Source organism: Mirounga leonina, unplaced genomic scaffold (genome assembly GCF_011800145.1).
Source record: "Mirounga leonina isolate KUSES-001 unplaced genomic scaffold, KU_Mleo_1.0 Mir_153, whole genome shotgun sequence".
NCBI lineage: Eukaryota > Metazoa > Chordata > Mammalia > Carnivora > Phocidae > Mirounga > Mirounga leonina.
In genome coordinates, this window is record NW_023270387.1 from 42,601,597 (window position 1) to 42,626,030 (window position 24,434).

The 24,434-nt window shown below is 38.9% G+C and overlaps 1 protein-coding gene across 1 annotated transcript in view; it reads left to right on the forward strand.

Annotated features, from left to right (window-relative positions):
• The window catches only part of GRM5 (glutamate metabotropic receptor 5), a 600,744-nt gene that overhangs the window by 483,802 nt on the left and 92,508 nt on the right, over positions 1-24,434 (forward strand). Inside the window, exon 5 of the mRNA XM_035009412.1 lies at positions 7,550-7,796. Within this exon, the coding sequence (XP_034865303.1) occupies positions 7,550-7,796 (247 nt within the window). The remainder of the gene's footprint in view (positions 1-7,549; positions 7,797-24,434) is intronic.

Here is a 24,434-nt window from a genome sequence, read left to right on the forward strand (position 1 = left end):
CCTCTATCCCTATACTCTGAAGAGTTTTAATCAGGAAACGATGTTGTATTTTGTCAAATGCTTTTTCTGCATCAATTGAGAGGACCATATGGTTCTTCTCCCTTCTCTTATTAATGTGTTCTATCACATTGATTGATTTGCAAATGTTGAACCACCCTTGCATCCCGGGGATAAATCCCACTTAGTCGTGGTGGATGATCCTTTTAATGTATTGTTGGATCCTATTAGCTAGGATTCTGTTGAGGATTTTGGAATCCATATTCATCAGGGATATTGGTCTGAAATTCTCCTTTTTGAATGGGTCTTTGCCTGGTTTGGGGATTAAGGTAATGCTGGCCTCATAGAATGAGTCTGGAAGTTTTCCTTCTGTTTCTATATTTTGAAACAGCTTCAGTAGAATAGGTATTATTTCTTCTTTGAACATTTGGTAGAATTCCCCAGGGAATCCATCAGGCCCTGGACTTTTGTTTTTTGGGAGGTTTTTGATCACTGCTTCAATCTCATTACTGGTTATTGGCCTGTTCAGGTTGTCAATTTCTTCCTGTTTCAGTCTTGGCAGCTTATAGGTTTCCAGGAAGGCCTCCATTTCATCCAGATTGCTCAGTTTATTGGCATATAGTTGTTGATAATAATTTCTAATAATTGTTTCTCTTTCCTTGGTGTTAGTCATGATCTCTCCCCTTTCATTCATAATTTTATTAATTTGGGTCCTCTCTCTTTTCTTTTGGATGAGTCTGGCCAGTGGTCTCTCGATCTTATTAATTCTTTCAAAGAACCAACTTCTAGTTTCATTGATCTGATCTGATCTAATGTGTTTCTAATTCATTGATCTCTGCTCTAATTTTAATTATTTCTCTTCTAAAGCATGGCTTAGGCATCATTTGTTGCTTTTTCTCTAGTTCTTTAAGGTGTAGAGTTAGTTGGTGAATTTGGGATTTTTTTATTTTTTTGAGTGAGGCTCGGATGGCTATGTATTTCCCCCTTAGGACCGCCTTTGCAGTATCCCATAGGTTTTGGACCAATGTGTTTTCATTCTCATTGATTTCCATGAATTGTTTAAGTGCTTCTTTGATTTCCTGGTTGACCCAAACATTCTTGAGCAGAGTGGTCTTTAGCTTCCAAGTGTTTGAATTTCTGCCAAATTTTTTCTTGTGATTGAGTTCCAGTTTTAAAGCATTGTGGTCTGAGAATATGCAGGGAATAATCTCAGTGTTTTGGTATCAGTTGAGACCTGATTTGTGACCCAGTATGTGGTCTATTCTGGAGAAAGTTCCATGTGCACTCGAGAAGAATGAGTATTCTGTTGTTTTAGGGTGGAATGTTCTGTATATTCTATGAGGTCCATCTGGTCCAGTGTTATCATTCAAAGCTCTTGTTTCCTTGTTGATTTTCTGTTTAGATGATCTGTCTATTGCTGAGAGTGGAGTATTGAGGTCTCCTACAATTAATGTATTGTTATCAATATGACTCTTTATTTTGGTTAACAGTTGGCTTATGTAGGTGGCTGCTCCCATGTCGGGGGCATAGATATTTACAATTGTTAGATCTTCTTATTGGATAGACCCTTTAAGAATGATATAGTGTCCTTCTGTGTCTCAAGTTACAGACATTAGTTTAAAATCTAATTTGTCTGATATAAGAATTGCTACCCCAGCTTTCTGTTGAGGTCCGCTGGCATGGAAGATGGTCTCCATCCCTTCACTTTCAGTCTGGATGTATCTTTAGGTTCAGAATGAGTCTCTTGTAGACAGCATATGGATGGGTCCTGTCTTTTTATCCAATCTGCAACCCTGTGCCATTTTATGGGAGAGAGTGATTATTGAAAGATATGAATTAATTGTCATCACGTTGTCTGTGAAGACTTTGTTTTTATAGATTGTTCCTGTAAATTTCTGTTGTATATCACTCTTGGGGTCTTTCTCCTTTTATAGAACCCCCCTTAATATTTCTTGCAGGGCCAGCTTAGTGGTCACATATTCTTTCAGTTTCTGCCGGTCGTGGAAGCTCTGCATCTATCCATCCATTCTAAATGACAGCCTTGCCTGATAAAGTATTCTTGGCTGCATGTTCTTCTCGTTTAGTACCCTGAATATGTCTTGCCAGGCCTTTCTGGCTTGCCAGGTCTCTGGGGATAGGTCTGACATTATTCTGATGATCCTCCCTCTGTACGTAAGGAATCTCTTCCCCCTAACTGCCCTTAAAATGGTTTCCTTGGTTCTAAGATTTGCAAGTTTTACTATTACATGCTGGGGTGTTGACCTGTTTTCCTTGATCTTGGGAGGGGTCCTCTCTGCCTCTAGGCCATGAATGTTTGTTTCATTCCCCAGATTAGGGAAGTTCTCAGCTACGATTTGCTCAAATACATCTTCTAGTCCTCTCTCTCTCTCTACTCCCTCCAGGATTCCAATTATTCTGACATTGGAACGCTTCATGGTGTCACTTATTTCTCTGATTCTATTTTCATGGATTCTGAGTTGTTTTTCCCTGGCCTCCTCTTTTCCCTTTTTATCTATTATATTGCCTTCCAGGTCACTTATTCATTCTTCTTCCTCACTTACCCTAGCTGTTAGATTATCTAGATTGGATTGGATCTTACTGATAGCATTTTTTTTAAAGATTTTATTTATTTATTCATGATAGACAGAGAGAGAGAAAGAGAGAAACAGGGAGAAGCAGGCTCCCAAGGAGCAGGGAGCCTGATGCGGGACTCGATCCCAGGACCCTGGGATCATGACCTGAGCCGAAGGCAGACGCTTAACCATCTGAGCCACCCAGGCGCCCCTTAATTTCTGCCAATTCAGCTTTCATTTTTGCCCTTAGAGGCTCTATGTTGCCATTAATTGATTTCTCCATTCTAGCCATTGTCTTCACAATTGCTAGCCTGAATTCCATCTCTGACATCTTGGTTATATCTGCATCCATTTGTAAATCTGTGGCATAAGTCATAATCTCTGAGTCTCTTCTATTTTGGGGGTTCCTCCTCCTAGTCCTTCTGTTGAGTGGTTGAGGGAATGTATAGAGTCCAAATTATTGACCAGAACCCAAGCAAGATGCACCTGTTTTCCAGGGACCTTAGGGTTGCTGGCCTCTTGTTTTCCCAGCCTGTCTTCTGGGGGAGGGGCCTGCCACGCTGTTACTCAGGCAACCCTGTTTGGGCGGAGTTGCCCTGGCCCCCTGTGGTGGGGGATGGGCTCAGTGGGAATCAATTTTGGGGGCTTTTGTTCTCTGGTGGCTTTCCCTGGTGTCTTTCCACATCTCTTCCACGAGTCAGAGCAGAAGAGACTATTTCCAACCCTCTGCCTCAGAGCAGAGAGATCGCAGTCTGTTCTTTAGTGGGCTCTCCAGGCCACACTGTCTCCATTTCTGTCCATGCTGCTATAAACTACAGCATCCTGGGTTGTGTGCCCCTCTGCAGTGCTCCCAGTCCTCACCTCCAGGTCAGGGCATGTCTCTGCCCTTTGTGCTTCTAAAACCACCAGCCATTCCCAGTTCAAATGCGACCCCGCCGCTCCGGTTCCTGACCCAGGGGCTGCCCTAAAGTCCTTTCCCCACCGCTACTGGTCTGGGAGTCTGTGCCCCGTCCATGTAGTATCCCCACGGCCAGGCACCCTCCCGCTGCCATTTATCCTCCAATATCTGCCCGTGGAATCATGGCTCCCATTTCGTACCTCAAAACCAACTCTCTGCGATATTCTGTTTGTAGAGATCCAGATCTTCTTACATCTCAGGCTGATTTCATGGGTGCTCAGTAGTGGTCTGGTAGATATCCAACTCAATTCCGGTGACCAGTTGAAATAGGGTTCCCTACTCCTCCACCATCTTTCCTCCTCCCCTTCTACAGCTCAGTTTCTTTATCTCTGCAGTATGAATACAGTATTGCAGCACATCACTGATATATGCAAAAATTATTTTGAAAAGAGCCAAACAAAAATGCAAATTTTCATTCTTGCCCCCATTTAATTCAACAAACAGTGCAGTAACCATGCCCTAAGCACTGTGATTTGATTTACAAATGAATAAGGCTCACATGTTGCCTTTGTGCCAGTTGCTGTCTAACACAGACAAGGCATAAAGAAAAATCAGGAAGGGCACATGGAAAGATGACTGCCTGAGAGCTCTACTGCACATCCTGTCAGGCAAGACCTTTGGCTTGCTTTCATTCTCCAAAGGCTCAACCACACATCATAGTGGCTAATGATCATTATGATTTACATTTTGGTACGGTGACTATTTACGAAGCATCTACCTTGTGCCAGGTAGTTATGACTTATCACCATTTAACAGATGATTAAATGGAATCTTAGAGAATTTAAGTAACTTCCCTAAGTCACAGAGCTAGGAAGACATAAAGCATTTCCCTCCTCTGCTCATAAGAGAAAAAAAAAATAAGAGAATGAGAATCAAACCACCACCTCTCTAGTAGCCATAGAAGCAACTATTGCTGACCTCTGATAGTGGTTTGGGAGGCTGAGGTGATGTGTGAGTAACACATCCACTTAAGGGGTTAGAGGAAGGTAGGAGATGGACTGACATGGGGAATGGATGCTTCAAATTCTACCTCCCCTAAGTGTGCCCACATTTCTATAGTATGGTGTGCAGGGTGCCTGAGAGAGAGAGATATAGAGAAAGTGACAGGGAGTTCGGAAGGACGAGATTAATTTTAGTATCTGCAATCATGGTGGTCCTCATGAAGGAAATGTTCTTGGAACCTTTAAAACTGGATAGAATTCATGTTAGTGGGGTCAAGAAGGAAAAGAAAATAGAAGGGAATAGTCTAGTTAGAATGAACAGTTCTTTATTCAACAGATATTTTTGGGGGACCCACTATGTGCTAGACACTGGTCTAGGCACTGAGTAGTGAACAAAACTGGAAATAAAATCCCTGGCCTCACAGAGTTTACATTTTAGTGGGTAGATGAGATAGACAATAAAAAGACAAACATGTAGCATTTTAGATGGTGGTAAGGAGAAAAATATTGCCAGGAAAGGAGGTAGGGAATATGGGGGGCAGGAGGGGGATTGGAGATGAGATTTAGACAGGATGTCTCCAAGAAGGTCTCACAAAGAGGATAATATTTGAGCAAAGACCTGCACTGAGGAGGAAACAGATTCTGCAGATCTCTGTGGCAGAGCATTCTGGGTAGAAAGAACAGCAAGTACAGGGCCCAGAGGCAGGGGCACCCCTGAATAGGTGAAGACCAGAAAGGAGGTTAGTGTGGCTAGAGAAAAATCATTTAAATGTAGAGTGTTAGGAGATGGAGTCAGAAGGTTGAGGGAGGGAGCGCCATGAGTCAAGTTTCTGTATGTCTTCAAAGGTCATTGCAAGGACTGTGGCTTTTACTTTTAGTAATAAAGAAGCCACTGGAAATTTTGATCAAAAGAGTGTCATGATCTGATTTATATTTTAAGGGAATTTTTCTGGCTATTGTGTTGAAAATTGGCTGGATTGGGGGAGGATAGTCAAAAGTAAAAATGAGACCAGTCAAAAGATTGTCACTGTAATCCAGACAGGAGATGATAAATCTGGTAGAAGTAGATGGGTGTGAAGTAGTTTAATTCTAGATATATTTTAAAGATATATCAAATAAGAGCTGAGAAAGTATGAAGAAAAGAGGAGTGAAAAGTAATCCCAAAGTATTTGACTTAGTACCTAGAAGTATCGAGTTTCCATTGGCAGGAGGGGAAATGTGGAAGTATTGAGACAGCCTGTGTAGAGAAGGAAATTGTAAGAATTGGTTGGAAAGTAGCCTGGGTGCAGTGTCTAGCCCTTAGATGGAAACAGGATTCCCCATATTAGACTTATGTCAGGATGAGCCAAGCTGTTTTCCCTGTTTCTCTGTTCAGGGAAACAAAGTATCAGCATTTGGGGATATGTGAAGAAGTGGGATAATATGCCTCTTCAGTTTGAAAAGTCATGAAGAACCATGCTACTTTGGAAAATTCCTTTTTATCTCTCTTACAGAAAACTTTTCCCCAAATAACAAACCCTGTCTTTACTTTAGCTGTTCCTTTCACCTTCTTACCATATTCTCCTTGTATGTGTCAATCCTCCCCATTTTTCGCTCACCAGGCCTGGTAGTAGATTCTGCCTCTTAGACCATAATGCCCATAACCATGGCCTCCCCCTAGGCAAGGCCACCTTCAGCTATCATGCAGATCATTGCATCTCCTCTTCATAGGTCTCTCTGGCTCCACTCCCACAGCCCTTTCAATCTTTCTCCACACTGTAGCCAGACTGGTCTTCCTGACATAGAAATCTGATCATGCCCCTTGTTAGTTAAACACTGCAAAGGATCCCAATGATCTGATGATAAAGTGCAGCAATCTTAATGTAGCTTAGCAGTCCTTCCCTCCCCTGCTCCTTTAGCTCTCCCCATTCTCACATCTCCCATGTCATGTTCTGGACATGCCACCCTTCTTAAAGTGTCCCAAACACAGCATGCTCTATCTCATCTATGAACCTTCAAACACTCTTCCCTCCACTCTTCATCCAGCTGATACTCAGCCGTAATAGTTAGCATCAGTGAGCTTCTGGGTCTGGTGCCCCTCCCAACTCAGTCCTGCCTCCACACTTATCAAACCACACTGCAATGGCTTGCTTAGATGCTCACGTGCCCTCTAGACTCTAGGGCAAGAATCAGATTTATCTTGTTCAACATTATGTCCCTCATTCCCAGCAGGTTCCGAGCAGTCAGAAGTAACAGGCACTCATTCCATACTTACTGAATCAGTAAGCCAGACCAAGTGTTAGTTCTTCAATGAAACCTTCCCAAGAGCCCTCCATTGGAAGGGATCTCTCCCTCTTTGGGCCTCCATAGATTTTACCTCCACATGTGTTACAGATATATCACCTTTGAACTTTCACTATAGTTAAATAATTTACCTCTATTATTGAACAAGTTTCTTCTTAAGTGCAGAATCCATGCCCAATTCACCTTTGTTTTGTCCCTAGATCATCAACCACACAGCTTTTTGTATGCTCAGACTCCAATAACTAATTAATTAATGGAGCATAAATGTTAGATTATATTAGATTATATTTTAGAATTTCCAAATGGAGAGCATATGCTTTGAGGTTGGAAGTGGTGCATGATAAATCCAAACAGGTAAGTTGAGGCAAGATGGTAGAAAATCTAGTTTGCTAACCTAGGACTTAATAGTTTGGAAACTGGAGATTTGTTGTGGATTTCTACTCCAAGGAGTTATATTATCATAGTTGAGTACTAAGGAGATTAATCTGTCCTTAAGATAAATTTTCTGATACAGAAATGCAGTGCTCTCCTGCATCCATCTCCAAAGATTGGTAATAGAGGAAGTGAACCTTGTTACTGTTGGGAATTCAGGTCGTTCTTCAAGGTTTTCAGGGGAGAAAAACCTGGAAATAGAAGACAATTAGTAGGCATACTATGCTGGCACCTGTATCTTTGCATTTACTCTGGTTCTAACTCTGATAAATTGCTCCTGTGAATTCTCCAATTATTCAGAATCCATGGAGAGAGCTATAGTAGAATTAAATCTCATAGTTAATCCATAATTTGTTTCTCAACAGGTTCTCTGACTCTGAGAACACATCATGTTCAAGATTCCAAAATGGGATTTGTGATCAATGCGATCTATTCCATGGCCTATGGACTCCACAACATGCAGATGTCCCTCTGTCCAGGCTATGCAGGCCTTTGTGATGCAATGAAGCCAATCGACGGACGGAAACTTTTAGATTCCCTGATGAAAACCAATTTTACTGGAGTTTCTGGAGATACGATCTTATTTGATGAGAATGGAGACTCTCCAGGAAGGTACTATTAGATAATATTTTCTCCTCTAGACAATAGCACCTGAACAGTCATCTGTTGATCCTGATGTGCCTGTTTCTCTCCTTTGTGGTTATCTAGGCTTACTGGTCATATTTGGCCAGCTCCGACATCACAAAGGGATTAAAGATAGAGAAGGGGAGCCCTATTTTCTGTGGTCAGGTACACATATTGATGCTGACTTCCAAAACAGACTCTTGGGATCATCCCATTTCAGAGACCCGCCCTTAGAGACAGGAGCCTCACATTATGGTAGAAACTCAAAAACCAGCCCTGTGGTTTCTCTGTACATGTTTTCCATGTTATTCTCTGTACTCTGATCTCCTCATGGGCCATAGAACTATTCTGAAACAGGAACAATTCCATTTCTCGTAATTCAGAAATCGGGCTGAGGTGCTGTTACATTGTTTGCTGTACCTATAGTAAGTTATAAGTCATTTTATTTTATTATCCTTTAGCTGGAGGACTTTCTCCTTTCTCGAGGACTAAATTGTCTTTTACTCTGAAATCCCACATTTCATTATTTATAGAGGAGCCTGAGAAATATGAACTTACTCATTATTACAGATCAGCCTCCAGGGAAGTCATTAGGTAACTAGAACTTACCAGAATTCACATCTATCTCATACTCTAAATTCTTAAGTGACTCTACACATGAGACTTTTAATCCATGAGGGATATTGTCACTGAAAAGATATTCTGAGCTGTAGCAGGGCTGGCTCTTCACTCTGCCTTACATCGGCACAATCAGGGTCCTGTGGTCTCCCACTGTAAAATCGCAAGTATTCTTCCAGCAACAGTTTATTCTTGACATGCATGCTTGGAGAGGGTGTCCTTACACTCTGTTTGCAGTGGATCCTGCCAAGAGGTTTCATGACTTGGTCCATAACTCACACCCCATGTGCCCACCCATATACCAGCCACCTTGGTTCTAGCTTGTCTCCATGTTATTGAGGTGAACTGGAGCTGGTCCCTGAGGCAGCTGTTACCACATTACAAGCTGAACTTCTAAGTGAAAGCTAGTTCCAAGTCATGCAGCCAAGAGGAAAGCTATATATTTTTCTCTCTTCTAGAGACTTGAAGAATATTTCTCCAAGCAGGCTCTTTGCCAAGATAAGCTGACTTTTCATATACAGTTTTCTTCTTTTTGGCTGTTCAGTATACCCATGGGGAACAGGGAATACAAGCATTTTATCAGGGCCACAGAAAATTTCACATTTGTCATAAGGCTTCATAGGGCAGGTCAACCAATGAGCTCAGTCTGTAGGCTCAAGTCAAGACCTAGTCCCTGATATCTGCGCATGGATTTATTATTCTTGTGAGCATACCTATAGCACTGACATCAGCTTGCTCATAAACTTTGATGACTACACTCCAAATATTCAAAGAGTTTTCATGTCATGCCCCCAAGCCAGTTCCACAAAACCAGATAGTGAAGAAATGTCTCAGCTCTATTCCAATGGGAGACTTTAATGGATCAGACAGAACATCACTGTCTCATTCATAATCCTCCAAATATGCTGTAATGGGGTGCATTTAGGACATTGTTTCTTAATCTTTTTTAGAATGTGAATCTCTGTAAGACTCAGATGAAATTTATAGATATTCTCTAAAGGACAATATACATAAAATTTTGCAAACAATTTCTAAGAATTCACAATTGTTCAGAGACTTTCCACATATTTCAAAGGTTGGGTGTTACAGTAACCCATTAATAAATAATCTGAATTGGCCTCTAAGGACATGAACCAGACTCAGGAAGGTGGTTTGCAGCATTTTTATTTTTCCAATTAATCCAGTTTTATTTACAAAATAACTAAATTAATATTTATTGAACATATGTTCTGAGCCAAACACTTAGCTAAGTCCTCTACATTTTAATCCTATGAGGTAATGTTATCATTCTCTTTTCCAGCTGAAGGCTCACAAACTGAGGCTTACAAAGATTAAGTGACTTCTCCAAAGATACAGTCTAATACATGACAACCAAGATTCTAATTCAATCTCTGGACTTCACCCCTAACCTTATCCAACCAGCCTGCCAATTAATTAACCAGGACCAAAATTTAAAAACTACTATTTTTTGAGAAATGTATTGGTAGGCATTCTATTGTTATTTCTGTGGAGTAAAAGTTATGGTTCTGCTGGGTCAAAGACATTCCAAACTGGTCAATGAACCAGAGGAGCCTGGGTGAATAGAGAGTCCCCTAAAATGCCAAAGGCACAGAAGGAAGATCTTAAACAAGAGGAAACAGGGACAGGTAGCAACCTACTCTGGCAAACACACTCATAGACCATTAGAGAGTTCATTTTCACCACTGCTATTAAACCTCACATTCAATCAGACTACTATCAGTCCACAATTCTTTAAGGAAACCCTTGGGGCCAGGTATGTTACAGAACTGAGAATTTTTCCATTTAGAAAAGGAAACACAGTCCTCTAATGCCACCAGCACACTGTGGAGCAGCACTCTTTAATCAACATGTTAATATCTCTGTAGTAAAACATACAAGTAGTCACACAAAGTGTGATAAATAGGCAATACAGAGCCTCATTACAGGGCAGGTCAAGTTCTCTCACCAGATAAGTTCAGATTGGGTCATGTTTTGCTGCCAAGTGAGTTATAAAAATATAATTTTCAGAGCTCTAAGGATTTCAGAATTACAGATAAGAAATATGGACCTTGACTATTTACCACCAATGGTATAGACCATAGGTCAGCAAACTGTGGTCTGCAGGCCAAATGGAGTCTGCTGTCTGTTTTCATAAATCGGGTTTTATGGGAACACAGTCACACCTACTTATTTAGAGCCTGTCTCTGGCTGCTTTCACACTACATGGGCAGCGTTGAGTAGTTTCAGCCGAGACCATCTCACAAAACTTCACAATATTGACTGTCCCTTTAGAGCAAAAGTTTTCTGACCCTCTTAGAGAGAGTCCATTGAGAACTAAGGTTTTAGAGGCCTAGCCACTGCCTGGGACTGACCATAATTGGGCAGGGGAAACATGGAGAGTCCATATCAGAATATCGGACTAAGTACAACTGACTATTTAAAGCAAGAATTTTAACATTATATTGTGGGATTGATAAGTATAGGGATGTAAACTATTTGGCAACCAGCATAAAGAAAGGGGGTCTAGAATTCTATAACAGCAAGTTTCTTATAATTTACATTAAGTGACACAACATTAACTTTAAGTAGAATAAGATAAAGAAAGAATGCATATTTAATCCCTTAACAAGAGGAATAGCTAAAAAGCCAATAGAATACTTTTAAAAAGTTGACTAATCCAAGAGGCAAGAAAAGAGGAATGGGTGGATGGAAACAGACGTGACAAGTAGAAAGTAAGGCTAGAACACTAGAAATTTGAAGATACTGAACTGGTTTGCACAAGGGTTCTTAATATGTGGCTCTGCCCACAGAAGGACCACAGAGATGATTTGTTTTTAATTTCCTAGCTTTCCTTGGGGCAAAAATGGAGTCTCAGAGAAAGGAAGAGTTGCGCCCACTCTCATGCAGTCAACTAGTAATAGAACAAGGACAGTATGCAATTCCCAGGCACAATCATTAAATTCAAATGAGGAGAATGTAACTTAGTTTTCTTTTCTTTTTTTTCCCCCATTTTCTTTATGTTACATGTGAAATGGTTCTATGTATATCTTGGAAAAAGATTTCATTATTAGTTACCATTAAAGGACTTGGTCAAAACCACCTTGTGGTTTCTCTCTAATCTCTGATAATCCAACCCCAAAGACACAGATCATTGTAATTGCTTTGTTGCGTGGACTAGAGCTTAAAGTGTCTATTTTCTAGACCAACAGACAATTTACCACATATTTAAGAATTAAACCCTAAAACACACACACACACACACACACACACACCTCAGCATTAGAATTCTAGACTGAGAGGATAAAGGAGCTATATAAATCTAAATTTCTGCACAATCCCTTCCCCCTCATGATGTTGCCATTTTCTTGACAATCTTGCTTCAGCCCCTTGGGTAAAGAAAACCTCACAATCTTCTGAGGAAGGAAGGTTGCTCTAATTTTCAGAGAGTTTAACCACTTAGAAAGTTCTTTAGTTCTGCTAAACTGAACCCTGCCTGCCTCTAGTTTTTATTTAGTGCTTTAATAGGACTTTTTTTTTTTCTTTTTGGTTAGAACACATTTTACCTGTTTTATTTTGGTTTTGAATGCTATATAAAATTCATTTTTAAAAAATTTCATTATATTTTGACTATGAACTGTGGCCAGTTAAGGAAGAGCTACAAGGGGAGGCAGAGAGAAAGGAGAAAGAAGGGAGAGATATTACAGAAGACAGGTCACATATACCACACAGTGATGAGAAAGAAGTTTCAGGAGCAGAAAGATGTAGAAATCAAGAGGCTCAGTGAAAGAGAGCAAGAGAGCAAGACAGTGAGAAAGAGAGGGAATTGAATAATGGGAAAACAATTGCAGGAATCCATTATGTGTTTTAATTCTTAACTAAAATCTAACTAAGAGTATTTTTCAAACACTTTCTCTTACTTATGATGGAGAATAAAACCTATATCCCATCTCTGAAAATTGGAAGAATTCATACCAATTGACAAGTGAAGAGAGAAATCTTTTTTTTTTTTTTTTATGGAGAATTATTTTTACCTATTTCTTTTTCTAATGTACTGATACTAAAGATTTTTACAGCAATGTTATAATTTCACTGACCAAACAATTAGTGATACCATCTCTGTATTTCTCTTGTAGATAAGAAATAATTATCAGAAATCTAAAAGCTAATTCCATGAGGAGGATTCATTATCTCTAACACAGTTAAAGCAGGTTGACAGATTTGAACCAAAATTAGAGTTTAACTTTTCTTGAAATCCCTTCCCTGTCAAATACAACATTTTCTGTTCTATACAGCTTTCATATTTATTTTGCAAAAATTGGATCTCTCCACATTTTACCGTTTCTCCTACATAAAACAGAGTTCTGCAATCGAGGAGCAGTGAAAGTTGGTTCTTCACTCTGTCAAATAGATATGGAGCTGTCTAATGGAGAAGAACATTGGACTAGAAGTCTAAAGACTGAGTGTCAGTCTCCTCTGCCACTTGCATACTCCGCAATATGGTACAACTCAATAACCTAGCCAAGCTTCAGTTCCATTATCTGTAAAATTCACAGTATGGATAGACCTGGAGAGAGTTAAAGATGGGTAGGAATGGCTTGAGGCTTCCTTTGGGGTGAGCAGTGAAACCCTCATAGCTCTTCAAATCAGCAGCAGCAAAGAAAGAAGCTTCCTGACACCGATAATTCTTTCTTTTTCCCAGCCTAGAATGTTCAAAGCTTATTTACTCACAGTCTTTATTGGCTCACACAGAGTACCTTTGGAAGTCTCCAGAGCCCATGTATTTGAAGTACTCAATGACATAATATATGAGTTTCTTTTGTAGCCTTAGTGCTCTATTTTCGAATATCTCAACTCATTGTATGCATAGTAGCCCTTGGATAACTGTGACAGAGTGGGAAGGTTTAGGACTCAGTTATGTATCCTGTAGATTGGTACTTTGGGTTTAGAAGTGGACTTGAGACAGTTACTCAAAATTGTTACTTACTGCAAATAAAACACTTTAGGATGATCCTTAAGCTACTGAACAACTAACAAATTTAAGAATGAATTAACATTCTGAAAAAGATACTACTGTAAAATATTGTGATTAGGAGTAAAAACAGAATGGTATCCCTTTACAGTGTAGATCCAAACAGACTAATGTCAGATTTGTTCTTAACATTTCCTTACTGAGCATTGGTCTGAGTATGGTAACCTGGTCACTGGAACCCAAAAGCTAGAAAGTTTTACATCCTTGTCAATTTCCAGATAGCTAACTATGCTGAGCATGGAAGGAAGGGGGGGAGGGGGGAATTTTCAAAGCCCATCTGCCCATCCTATAAGTCCTAGGAGGTAAAAGCATAGGTTTCTATGTGAAGACATTGTGTACCTAAGACATACCCACAGTTATGTCTACAGGAGTTGCTCATCCACTGTCCTGACATTGGAAAATTATTTCAAAAATACTTCTCTGGAAATGTTCTTGCACACAAGAAAAAGCTTACCAATAAGAACATTAATTTTCCCTCTTTACAGCTCTCTATTCCCCATACTCAAAATGAGAACAATAGCTAATAAAGGCTGAGAACTTACAAGGTATTAGTAGCTTCCAGCATTTTTACATGGCATGAGGTGCTTTAGAAGCTATTTTCAGACTTATTTTATTTTATTTATTTTAATTCCAGTTAATTAACATACAGTGTTATAGTAGTTTCAGGTGTACAATATAGTGACAACGATTCCATACATCACCCAGTGCTCATCACAACAGGTACACTCCTTAATCCCCATCACCTGTTTCACCCAACACCCCACCCATCCCTCCTCTCGTAACTATCAGTTTGTTCTCTAAAGTGTCTGTTTCTTGATTTATATCTCCCTCTCTCCCTTTTTTCCCTTCACTAGTGTGTTTCTTAAATTCCACATTTGAGTAAAATCATGTGGTATTTGTCTTTCTCTGACTGATTTATTTCACTTAACATTAAACTCTCTAGCTCTATCCGTGTCATTGCAAATGGTAAGATTTTATTCTTTTTTATGGCTGAATAATATTCCAGTATATATATAATTCTCCTTTATCCATCCATCAATCAATAGACATTTGGGCTGCTTCCATATCTGCAATATCCATTATGGTAAATAATGCTGCTATAGACATAAGGGTGCATGTTGCCCTTTGAATTAGTGTTTTTGTATTCTTTGGATAAATACTCAGTAGTGTGATTGCTGGATCATGGGGTACTTCTGTTTTTAACCTTTTGAGGAACCACCATACTGTTTTCCAGAGTGGCTGCACCAGTTTGCATTCCCACCAACAGTGCACAAGGGTTCCTTTTTCTCCGCATCCTTGCCAACACCTGTTGTTTCTTGCATTGTTGATTTTAGCCACTCTGACAGGTTGAAGTGATGTCTCATTGTAGTTTTGATTTGCACTTCCTTGATGGTAAGTGATGATGAACATCTTTTCATGTGTCTGTTAGCTATCTAAATGTCTTCTTTGGAGAAATGTCTATTCATGTCTTCTGTCGTTTTTTCATTGGATTATTTGTTTATGGGTGTTGACTTTTATAAGTTCTTTATATATTTTGGATGCCAACCCTTCATAAGATATGTCATTGGCAAATATCTTCTCCCATTCCAAAGGTTGCCTTTTGGTTTTGTTGATTGTTTCCTTCACTGTGCAGAAGATATTCATTTTGATGAAGTCCCAATAGTTTATTTTTGCTTTTGTTTCCCTTGCCTCAGGAGACATATCTAGAAAAATGTTGCTATGGCTGATGTCAAAGAAATTACTGCCTGTGCCCTCTTCAAGGATTTTTATGGTTTCAGGTCTCATGTTTAGGTCTTTAATCCATTTTGAGTTTATTTTTGTGAATGGTAAAAGAAAGTGGTCCAGTTTCATTCTTTTGCATATTGCTGTCCAGTTTTTCCAGCATTACTTGTTGAAGAGACTGTCTTTTCTCCATTGGATATTCTTTCCTACGTTGTTAAAGATTAATTGACCATATAGTCATGGGTTTATTTCTGGGTTTTCTATTCTATCCTGTGTCTATTTTTGTGCCAGTACAATACTGTCTTGATCAATACAGCTTTTTCATATAACTTAAAGTCCAGAATTTTGATATTTCCAACTTTGTTTGCTTTTTCAAGGTTGCTTTGGCTATTTGGGTCTTTTGTGGTTCCATACAAATTTTAGCATTGTTTGTTCTAGCTGTGTGAAAAATGCTGTTGGTATTTTCATAGGGATTGCATTAAATGTATACATAGCTTTCAGTAATATAGACATTTTAACAATATTTGTTCTTCCAACCCATGAGCATGGAATGTCTTTCCATTTTTTTGTGTCCTCTTCAGTCTCTTTCATCAGTGTTTTATACCTTTCAGAGTACAGGTCTTTCAATTCTTTGTTTAGTTTTATTCCTAGGTACCTTATTATGTTGGTGTCATTTTAAATGAGATTGTTTTCTTAATTTCTTTTTCTGCTGCTTCATTATTGGTATATAGATATGCAGCAGATTTCTGTACATTGATTTTGTATCCTTTGACTCTACTGAATTTGCTTATCAGTTCTAGCTGTTTCTTGGTAGAATCTTTTGGGTTTTCTATATATAGTATGATATCATCTGCAAATAGTGAAAGTTTTACTTCTTCCTCACCTATTTGGATGCCTTATTGTTGTTGTTGTTGTTGTTGTCTGATTGCTGTGGCTATGACTTCCAGTACTATGCTGAATAAAAGTTATGTGGGGTACTTGGCTGGCTCAGTTGGTAGAGCATGTGGCTTTTAATCTTGGGATCATGAGTTCGAGTCCCATGTTGGGTGTAAGAGATTGGTTAGAAAAATTTTGTAATTTTTTAATTAAAGATTTTATTTATTTATTCATGCATTCATTCATTTATTTAGAGAGCATGCCAGTGCGTGTGAGGGGAGGGGCGGTGGGGAGGGGGAAGGGAGAGAACCTCCAGGAGACTTGCCTGAGTGCAGAGCTGATCACAGGGCTCCATCCCACTGCAAAATCATGACCTGAGCTGAAACCAAGAGTCAGATGCTCAACCAACTAAGCCACCAAGGCACCCCAAATAAAATTATTTTTTTAAAAAGTGGTGGGTGTGGACATCCTTGTCTTGTTCCTAATTTACGGGAAGAGTTCTGGGTTTTTCCCCATTAAGGATGATGTTAGCTGTGGGTTTTTCATATATGGCCTTTATTATGTTGAGGTATGTTCCCTCTAAAGCTACTTTGCTGAGGGATTTTTTAATCATAAATAGATGTACTTTGACAAGAGCTTTGCAGCACCTATTGCAATGATTATATGGTTCTTATCCTTTCTCTTATTGATATGATGTATCACATTGATTGATTTGGGAATATCGAACCACCTTTGCAATCCAGGAGTATATCCTACTTGTTCATGGTGAATGATTTCTTTAATGTATTGTTGAATTTGGTTTGCTAGTGTTTTGTTGAGAATTTTTGCATCTATGTCCATCAGGGATATTGGTCTGTAGTTCTCTTTTTTAGTGGTGTCTTTATCTGTTTTTTGTATCAGGGTATTGCTGGCCTCATAGAATGAATTTGAAAGTTTTCCTTCCTGTTCTATTTTTTTGAATAGTTTGAGAAGAATAGGTCTTCTTGAAGTGTTTGGTAGAATTTGCCCGTGAAGCCACCTAGTCCTGCTTTTCCTTGTTGGGAATTTTTGATTCTGATTCAATTTTTATGCTGGTTATTGATCTGTTTTCTATTTCTTCCTGCTTCAGTTTTCATAGTTTATATGTTTCTAGGAATTTATCCATTTCTTCTAGGTTGTCCAGTTTATTGGCATATAGTTTTCATAATATGCCTTTAAAATCATTTGTATTTTTGTGGTGTTGGTTGTTATTTCTCCTCTTTCACTTGTGATTTTATTTATTTGAGTCCTTTCTCTTTTTTTCTTGATAAATTTGGGTAGAGGTCTATCAATTTTATTGTCATTTTCAAAAAGCCATGTCCTGGTTTCATCGATTTGTTCTTTTGGGGTTTTGTTGTTGTTGTTGTTTTGGTTTCTGTATCATTTATTTCTGCTCTAATCTTTATTATTTCCTTCCTTCTACTGATTCTAGGTTTTATTTTTTGTTCTTTTTCTAGCTCCTTTCAGTGTAAGAATGTTTGAGATTTTTCTTGCTTCTTGAGGGAGGCCTATATGGCTATAAATTTCCCTCTTAGAACTGTTTCTGCTGCATCCCAAAGGTTTTAGACTATTGTGTTTTCATTTTCATTTGTTTCCGTATATTTTTTTTAATTTCTTCTTTTATGTTCTGATTGACCCATTCATTTTGTAGTAGCACATTATTTAACCTCCATGTATTTGTGGTCTTTCCAGGTTTTATCTTGTGTTTGACTTCTAAATTCATAGTGTTGTGGTCAGGTCATGCATGGTGTGACTTTGATCTTCTTGAATTTGTTGAGGCTTGTTTTGTGGGCCAATATATGATCTATTCTGGAAATTGTTCCTGGTACACATAAAAAGAATGTGTATTCTGCTGTTTTAGCATGGAATATTCTGAATATATCTATTAAATCCATCTGTTCCAGTGTGTCATTCAAAGCCATTTTTCCTTGTAGATTTTCTGTTTAATCTGTCCATTGATGCAAGAGGGGTGTTAAAGTTCCCTACTATTATTGTGTTATTATAGATTAGTTCCGTTATGTTTGTTATTAACTGTTCATGTATTTGGGTGCTCCTATGTTGGGTGTGTGCTTATTATTATATGTTACAGTCTTGTTTTAAAGACTTTGTTTTAAAGTCCATTTTGTCAGAGATAATTATTAGCTATTCCAGCTTTCTCTTCACATCCATTTGCATAATAAATGTTTCTCCATTCCCTCACTTTCAATCTGCAGGTGTCTTTAGGTCTAAAAAGAGTCCCATGTAGGCAGCATATAGATGGGTCTTATTTTTTATCCATTCATCCCCCTATGTCTTTTTTTTTATTTTTTATTGTTATGTTAATCACCATACATTACATCATTAGCTTTAGATGTAGCGTTCCATGAATCATTGTTTGTGCATAACACCCAGTGCTCCATGCACAATGTGCCCTCCTTAATACCCATCCCAGGCTAACCAATGCTCCCATGCCCTTCCGCTCTAGAACCCTCAGTTTGTTTTTCAGAGTCCATCGTCTCTCATGGTTCGTCTCCCCCTCCGATTTCCCCCCCTTCATTCTTCCCCTCCTATCTTCTTCTTTTTTTAAAAAAAACATATATTGCATTATTTGTTTCAGAGGTACAGATCTGAGATTCAACAGTCTTGCACAATTCACAGTGCTAACCAGAGCACATACCCTCCCCAGTGTCTATCACCCAGTCACCCCATCCCTCCCACCACACCCCCCAATCCAGCAACCCTCAGTTTGTTTCCTGAGATTAAGAATTCCTCATATCAGTGAGGTCATATGATACATGTCTTTCTCTGTCTGACTTTTTTCACTCAGCATAACACCCTCAAGTTCCATCCATGTCATTGCAAATGGCAAGATTTCATTCCTTTTGATGGCTGCATAATATTCCATTGTATGTATATACCACTTCTTCTTTATCCATTCATCTGTTGATGGACATCTTGGATCTTTCCACAGTTTGGCTATTGTGGACATTGCTGCTATAAACATTGGGGTGCACATACCCCTTCGGATCCCTACATTTCTATCTTTGGGGTAAATACCCAGTAGAGCAATTGCTGGATCAGATGGTAGCTCTATTTCCAACTTTTTGGGAACCTCCATACTGTTTTCCAGAGTGGCTGTACCAGCTTGCATTCCCACCAACAGTGGAGGAGGGTTCCCCTTTCTCCGCATCCCCGCCAACATCTGTCGTTTCCTGACTTGTCAATTTTAGCCATTCTGACTGGTGTGAGGTGCTATCTCATTGAGGTTTTGATTTGGATTTCCCTGATGCTGAGCGATATTGAGCACTTTTTCATGTGTCTGTTGGCCATTTGGATGTCTTCTTTGGAAAAATGTCTGTTCATGTCTTCTGCCCATTTCTTGATTGGATCATCTGTTCTTTGGGTGTTGAGTTTGATAAGTTCTTTATAGATTTGGATACTAGCCCTTTATCTGATATGTCATTTGCAAATATCTTCTCCCATTCTATCCGTTGTCTTTTGGTTTTGTTGACTGTTTCCTTTGCTGTGCAAAAGCTTTTTATCTTGATGAAGTCCCAATAGTTCATTTTTGCCCTTGCTTCCCTTGCCTTTGGTGATGTTTCTAGGAAGAAGTTGCTGCGGCTGAGGTTGAAGAGGTTGCTGCCTGTGTTCTCCTTTAGGATTTTGATGGACTCCTGCCTCACATTGAGGTCTTTCACCCATTTGGAGTCTATTTTTGTGTGTGGTGTAAGGAAATGGTCCAGTTTCATTCTTCTGCATGTGGCTGTCCAATTTTCCCAACACCATTTGTTGAAGAGACTGTCTTTTTGCCACTGACATTCTTTCCTGCTTTGTCAAAGATGAGTTGACCATAGAGTTGAGGGTCCATTTCTGGGCTCTCTATTCTGTTCCACTGATCCATGTGTTGGTTTTTGTGCCAGTACCATACTGTCTTGATGATGACAGCTTTGTAATAGAGCTTGAAGTCCGGAATTGTGATGCCACCAGCTTTGCTTTTCTTTTTCAACATTCCTCTGGCTATTCGGGATCTTTTCTTGTTCCATAAAAATGTTAGGATTATTTGTTGCATTTCTTTGAAAAAAGTGGATGGTATTTTGATGGGGACTGCATTGAATGTATAGATTGCTCTAGGTAACATTGACATCTTCACAATATTTGTTCTTCCAATCCATGAGCATGGAAAGTTTTTCCATTTCTTTGTGTCTTCCTCAATTTCTTTCATGGTATTTTATAGTTTTCTGAGTACAGATCCTTTGTCTCTTCGGTTAGATTTATTCCTAAGTATCTTATGGTTTTGGGTGCAATTGTAAATGGGATAACTCCTTAATTTCTCTTTCTTTTGTCTTGTTGTTGGTGTATAGGAATGCCACTGATTTCTGTGCATTGATTTTATATCCTGCCACTTTACTGAATTCCTGTATGAGTAGTAGCAGTTTTGGGGTGGAGTCTTTGGGTTTTCCACAGAAAGTATCACATCATCTGCAAAGAGTGAGAGTTTGACTTCTTCTTTGCCAATTTGGATGCCTTTGATTTCTTTTTGTTGTCTAATTGCTGTGGCTAGGACTTCTAATAGTATGTTGAAGAGCAGTGGTGATAGTGGACATCCCTGCCGTGTTCCTGACCTTAGGGGGAAAGCTCCCAGTTTTTCCCGATTGAGAATGATATTCGCTGTAGGTTTTTCATAGATGGCTCTTATGATATTGAGGTATGTACCCTCTATGCCTATACTCTGAAGAGTTTTGATCAAGAAAGGATGTTGTACTTTGTCAAATGTTTTTCTGCATCTATTGAGAGGATCATATGATTCTTGTTCTTTCTTGTGTTAATGTATTGTATCACGTTGATTGATTTGTGGATGTTGAACCAAACTTGAAGCCCAGGGATAAATCCCACTTGGTCATGGTGAATAATCCTTTTAATGTACTGTTGGATCCTATTGGCTAGTATTTTGGTGAGAATTTTTGCATCCATGTTCATCAGGGATATTGGTCTGTAATTCTCCTTTTTGATGGGGTCTTTGTGTGGTTTGGGGATCAAGGTAATGCTGGCCTCATAAAATGAGTTTGGAAGTTTTCCTTCCGTTTCTATTTTTTGGAACAGTTTCAGAAGAATAGGTATTAATTCTTCTTGAAATGTTTGGTAGAATTCCCCTGGGAAGCCATCTGGCCCTGGGCTTTTGTTTTTTGGGAGATTTTTGATGACTGCTTCAATTTCCTTAGTGGTTATAGGTCTGTTCAGGTTTTCTATTTCATCCTGGTTCAGTTTTGGTAGTTGATACATCTCTAGGAATGCATCCATCTCTTCCAGGTTATCTAATTTGCTGGCATAGAGTTGCTCATAATATATTCTTATAATTGTTTGTATTTCTTTGGTGTTGGTTGTGATCTCTCCGCTTTCATTTATGATTTTGTTGATTTGGGTCATTTCTCTTCTCTTTTTGATAAGTCTGGCCAGGGGTTTATCAATCTTGTTAATTCTTTCAAAGAACCAGCTCCTAGTTTCGTTGATCTGTTCTACTGTTCTTTTGGTTTCTATTTCATTGATTTCTGCTCTGATCTTTACTATTTCTCTTCTCCTGCTGGGTTTAGGCTTTATTTGCTGTTCTTTCTCCAGCTCCTTTAGGTGCAGGGTTAGGCTGTGTACTTGAGGCCTTTCTTGTTTCTTGAGAAAGGCTTGTATTGCTATATACTTTCCTCTTAAGACTGCCTTTGCTGCATCCCAAAGATTTTGAACAGTTGTGTTTTCATTTTCATTGGTTTCCATGAATTTTTTAATTCTTCTTTAATTTCCTGGTTGACCCATTCATTCTTTAGTAGGATGCTCTTTAGCCTCCATGTATTTGAGTTCTTTCCGACTTTCCTCTTGTGATTGAGTTCTAGTTTCAAAGCATTGTGGTCTGAAAATAGGCAGGGAATGTTCCCAATCTTTTGGTACCGGTTCAGACCTGATTTATGACCTAGGATGTGATCTATTCTGGAGAATGTTCCATGGGCACTAGAGAAGAATGTGTATTCCATTGCTTTGGGATGGAATGTTCTGAATATGTCTGTGAAGTCCATTTGGTCCAGTGTGTCATTTAAAGTCTTTATTTCCTTGTTGATCTTCTGCTTAAATGATCTGTCCATTTCAGTGAGGCGGGTGTTAAAGTCCCCCACTATTATTGTATTGTTGTCAATGTGTTTCTTTGCTTTTGTTATTATTTGCCTTATATAACTGGCTGCTCCCATGTTAGGGGCATAGATATTTACAATTGTTAGATCTTCTTGTCGGACAGACCCTTTAAGTAGGATATAGTGTCCTTCCTCATCTCTTATTACAGTCTTTGGTTTAAAATCTAATTTGTCTGATAGAAGGATTGCCACCCCAGCTTTCTTTTGGTGTCCATTAGCATGGTAAATGGTTTTCCATCCCCTCACTTTCCATCTGGGGGTGCCTTTGGGTCTAAAATGAGTCTCTTGCAGACAGCATAACGATGGGTCTTGTTTTTTTATCCAATCTGATAGCCTCTGTCTTTTAATTGGGGCATTTAGCCCATTTATATTCAGGGTAACTATTGAAAGATAGGAATTTAGTGCCATTGTATTGGCTGTAAGGTGACTGTTACTGTATATTGTCTGTGTTCCTTTCTGGTTTATGTTGCTTTTAGGCTCTCTCTTTGCTTAGAGGACCCCTTTCAATATTTCTTGTAGTGCTGGTTTCATGTTTGCAAATTCTTTTAGTTTTTGTTTGTCCTGGAAGCTTTTTAGCTCTCCTTCTTTTTTTTTTTTTTTAAAGATCTTATTTATTCATTTGAGACACAGAGATACAGAGAGAGAGAGAACATGAGCAGGGGGGAGACAGAGGGAGAGGGAGAAGCAGGCTCCCCACTGAGCAGAAAGCCCAATGCGGGGCTCGATCCCAGGACCCTGGAATCATGACCTGAGCCGAAGGCAGACGCTTAACCATCTGAGCCACCCAGGCGCCCCTTTAGCTCTCCTTCTATTTTCAATGACAGCCTAGCTGGATATAGTATCCTTGGCTGCATATTTTTCTCATTTAGTGCTCTGAATCTATCATGCCAGTCCTTTCTGGCCTGCTAGGTCTCTGTGGATAGGTTTGTTGCCAATCTAATGTTACTACCCTTGTAGGTTACAGATCTGTTCTCCCGAGCTGCTTTCAGGATTTTCTCTTTGTCTATGAGACTCGTAAGTTTTACTATTAGATGTCAGGGTGTTGACCTATTTTTATTGATTTTGAGAGGGGTTCTCTGTGCTTCCTGGATTTTGATGCCTGTTTCCTTCCCCAAATTAGGGAAGTTCTCTGCTATAATTTGCTCCATTATACCTTCTGCCCCTCTCTCTCTTTCTTCTTCTTCTGGGATCCCAATTATTATAATGTTGTTTCATCTTATGGTATCACTTATCTCTCGAATTCTGCCCTCATGATCCAGTAGTTGTTTATCTCTCTTTTTCTCAACTTCTTTATTTTCCATCATTTGGTCTTCTATATCACTGATTCTCTTCTGCCTCATTTATCCTAGCAGTTAGTGCTCCCATATTTGATTGCACCTCATTAATAGCCTTTCTCATTTCGAGTTGGTTAGATTTTTGTTCTTTTATTCTCCAGAAAGGGTTTCTCTAATAACTTCCATGCTTTTTTCAAGCCCAGCTAGTATCTTTAAAGTGATGATTCTGAACTCTAGATCCGATATCGTACTAATGTCCGTATTGAGTAGGTCCCTGGCAGTCGATACTACCTCTTGTTCTTTTTGTTGAGGTGATTTTTTCCATCTTGTCATTTTGTCCAGAGGAGAATAGATGAATGAGAGAACAAAATGCTAACAGGGTAACAACGTCCCCAGAAAATATACTCTAAACAAATCAGAAAAGACCTGAAGCAGGAGGAAAAGAAAGGGAAAGAGAGAAAAAAGAAAAAGAAAAAAAAAAAGGAAAAATAAAATATAAAGATAAAATCAAACAAAAACAGAACCAAAAAAAACAGAATATGATCAAATATGATCAGGCTGGTGCATAGATCAGTGCCACACACTAGATTTTGGGTGTATTTTGGTCTGTTAGAAGAAAGTGCCTCCCAAAATTTTAAAGAAAGAAAAACTTATATATGTACAAAACTAAGGGTTGATATGATGAAGGGATGGAATATGACTGTAAAGGTGAAAATTATAAAAAATTTTATAAAAGGAATTGATAAGAAGTTGTTTGAAAAAAGAAAGAAGAGGATTTAAAAAAAAAAAAGCAGGGGGAGAGAATGTGATCAGGAAGAGGAGTAGAAAAAAAACATACACTAGAGATTTAGGGTATATTTTGATCTGTTAGAAGAAACTATCTCAAAATTTTAAAGGGAGAACAACATATATATATATATATATATATATATATATATAT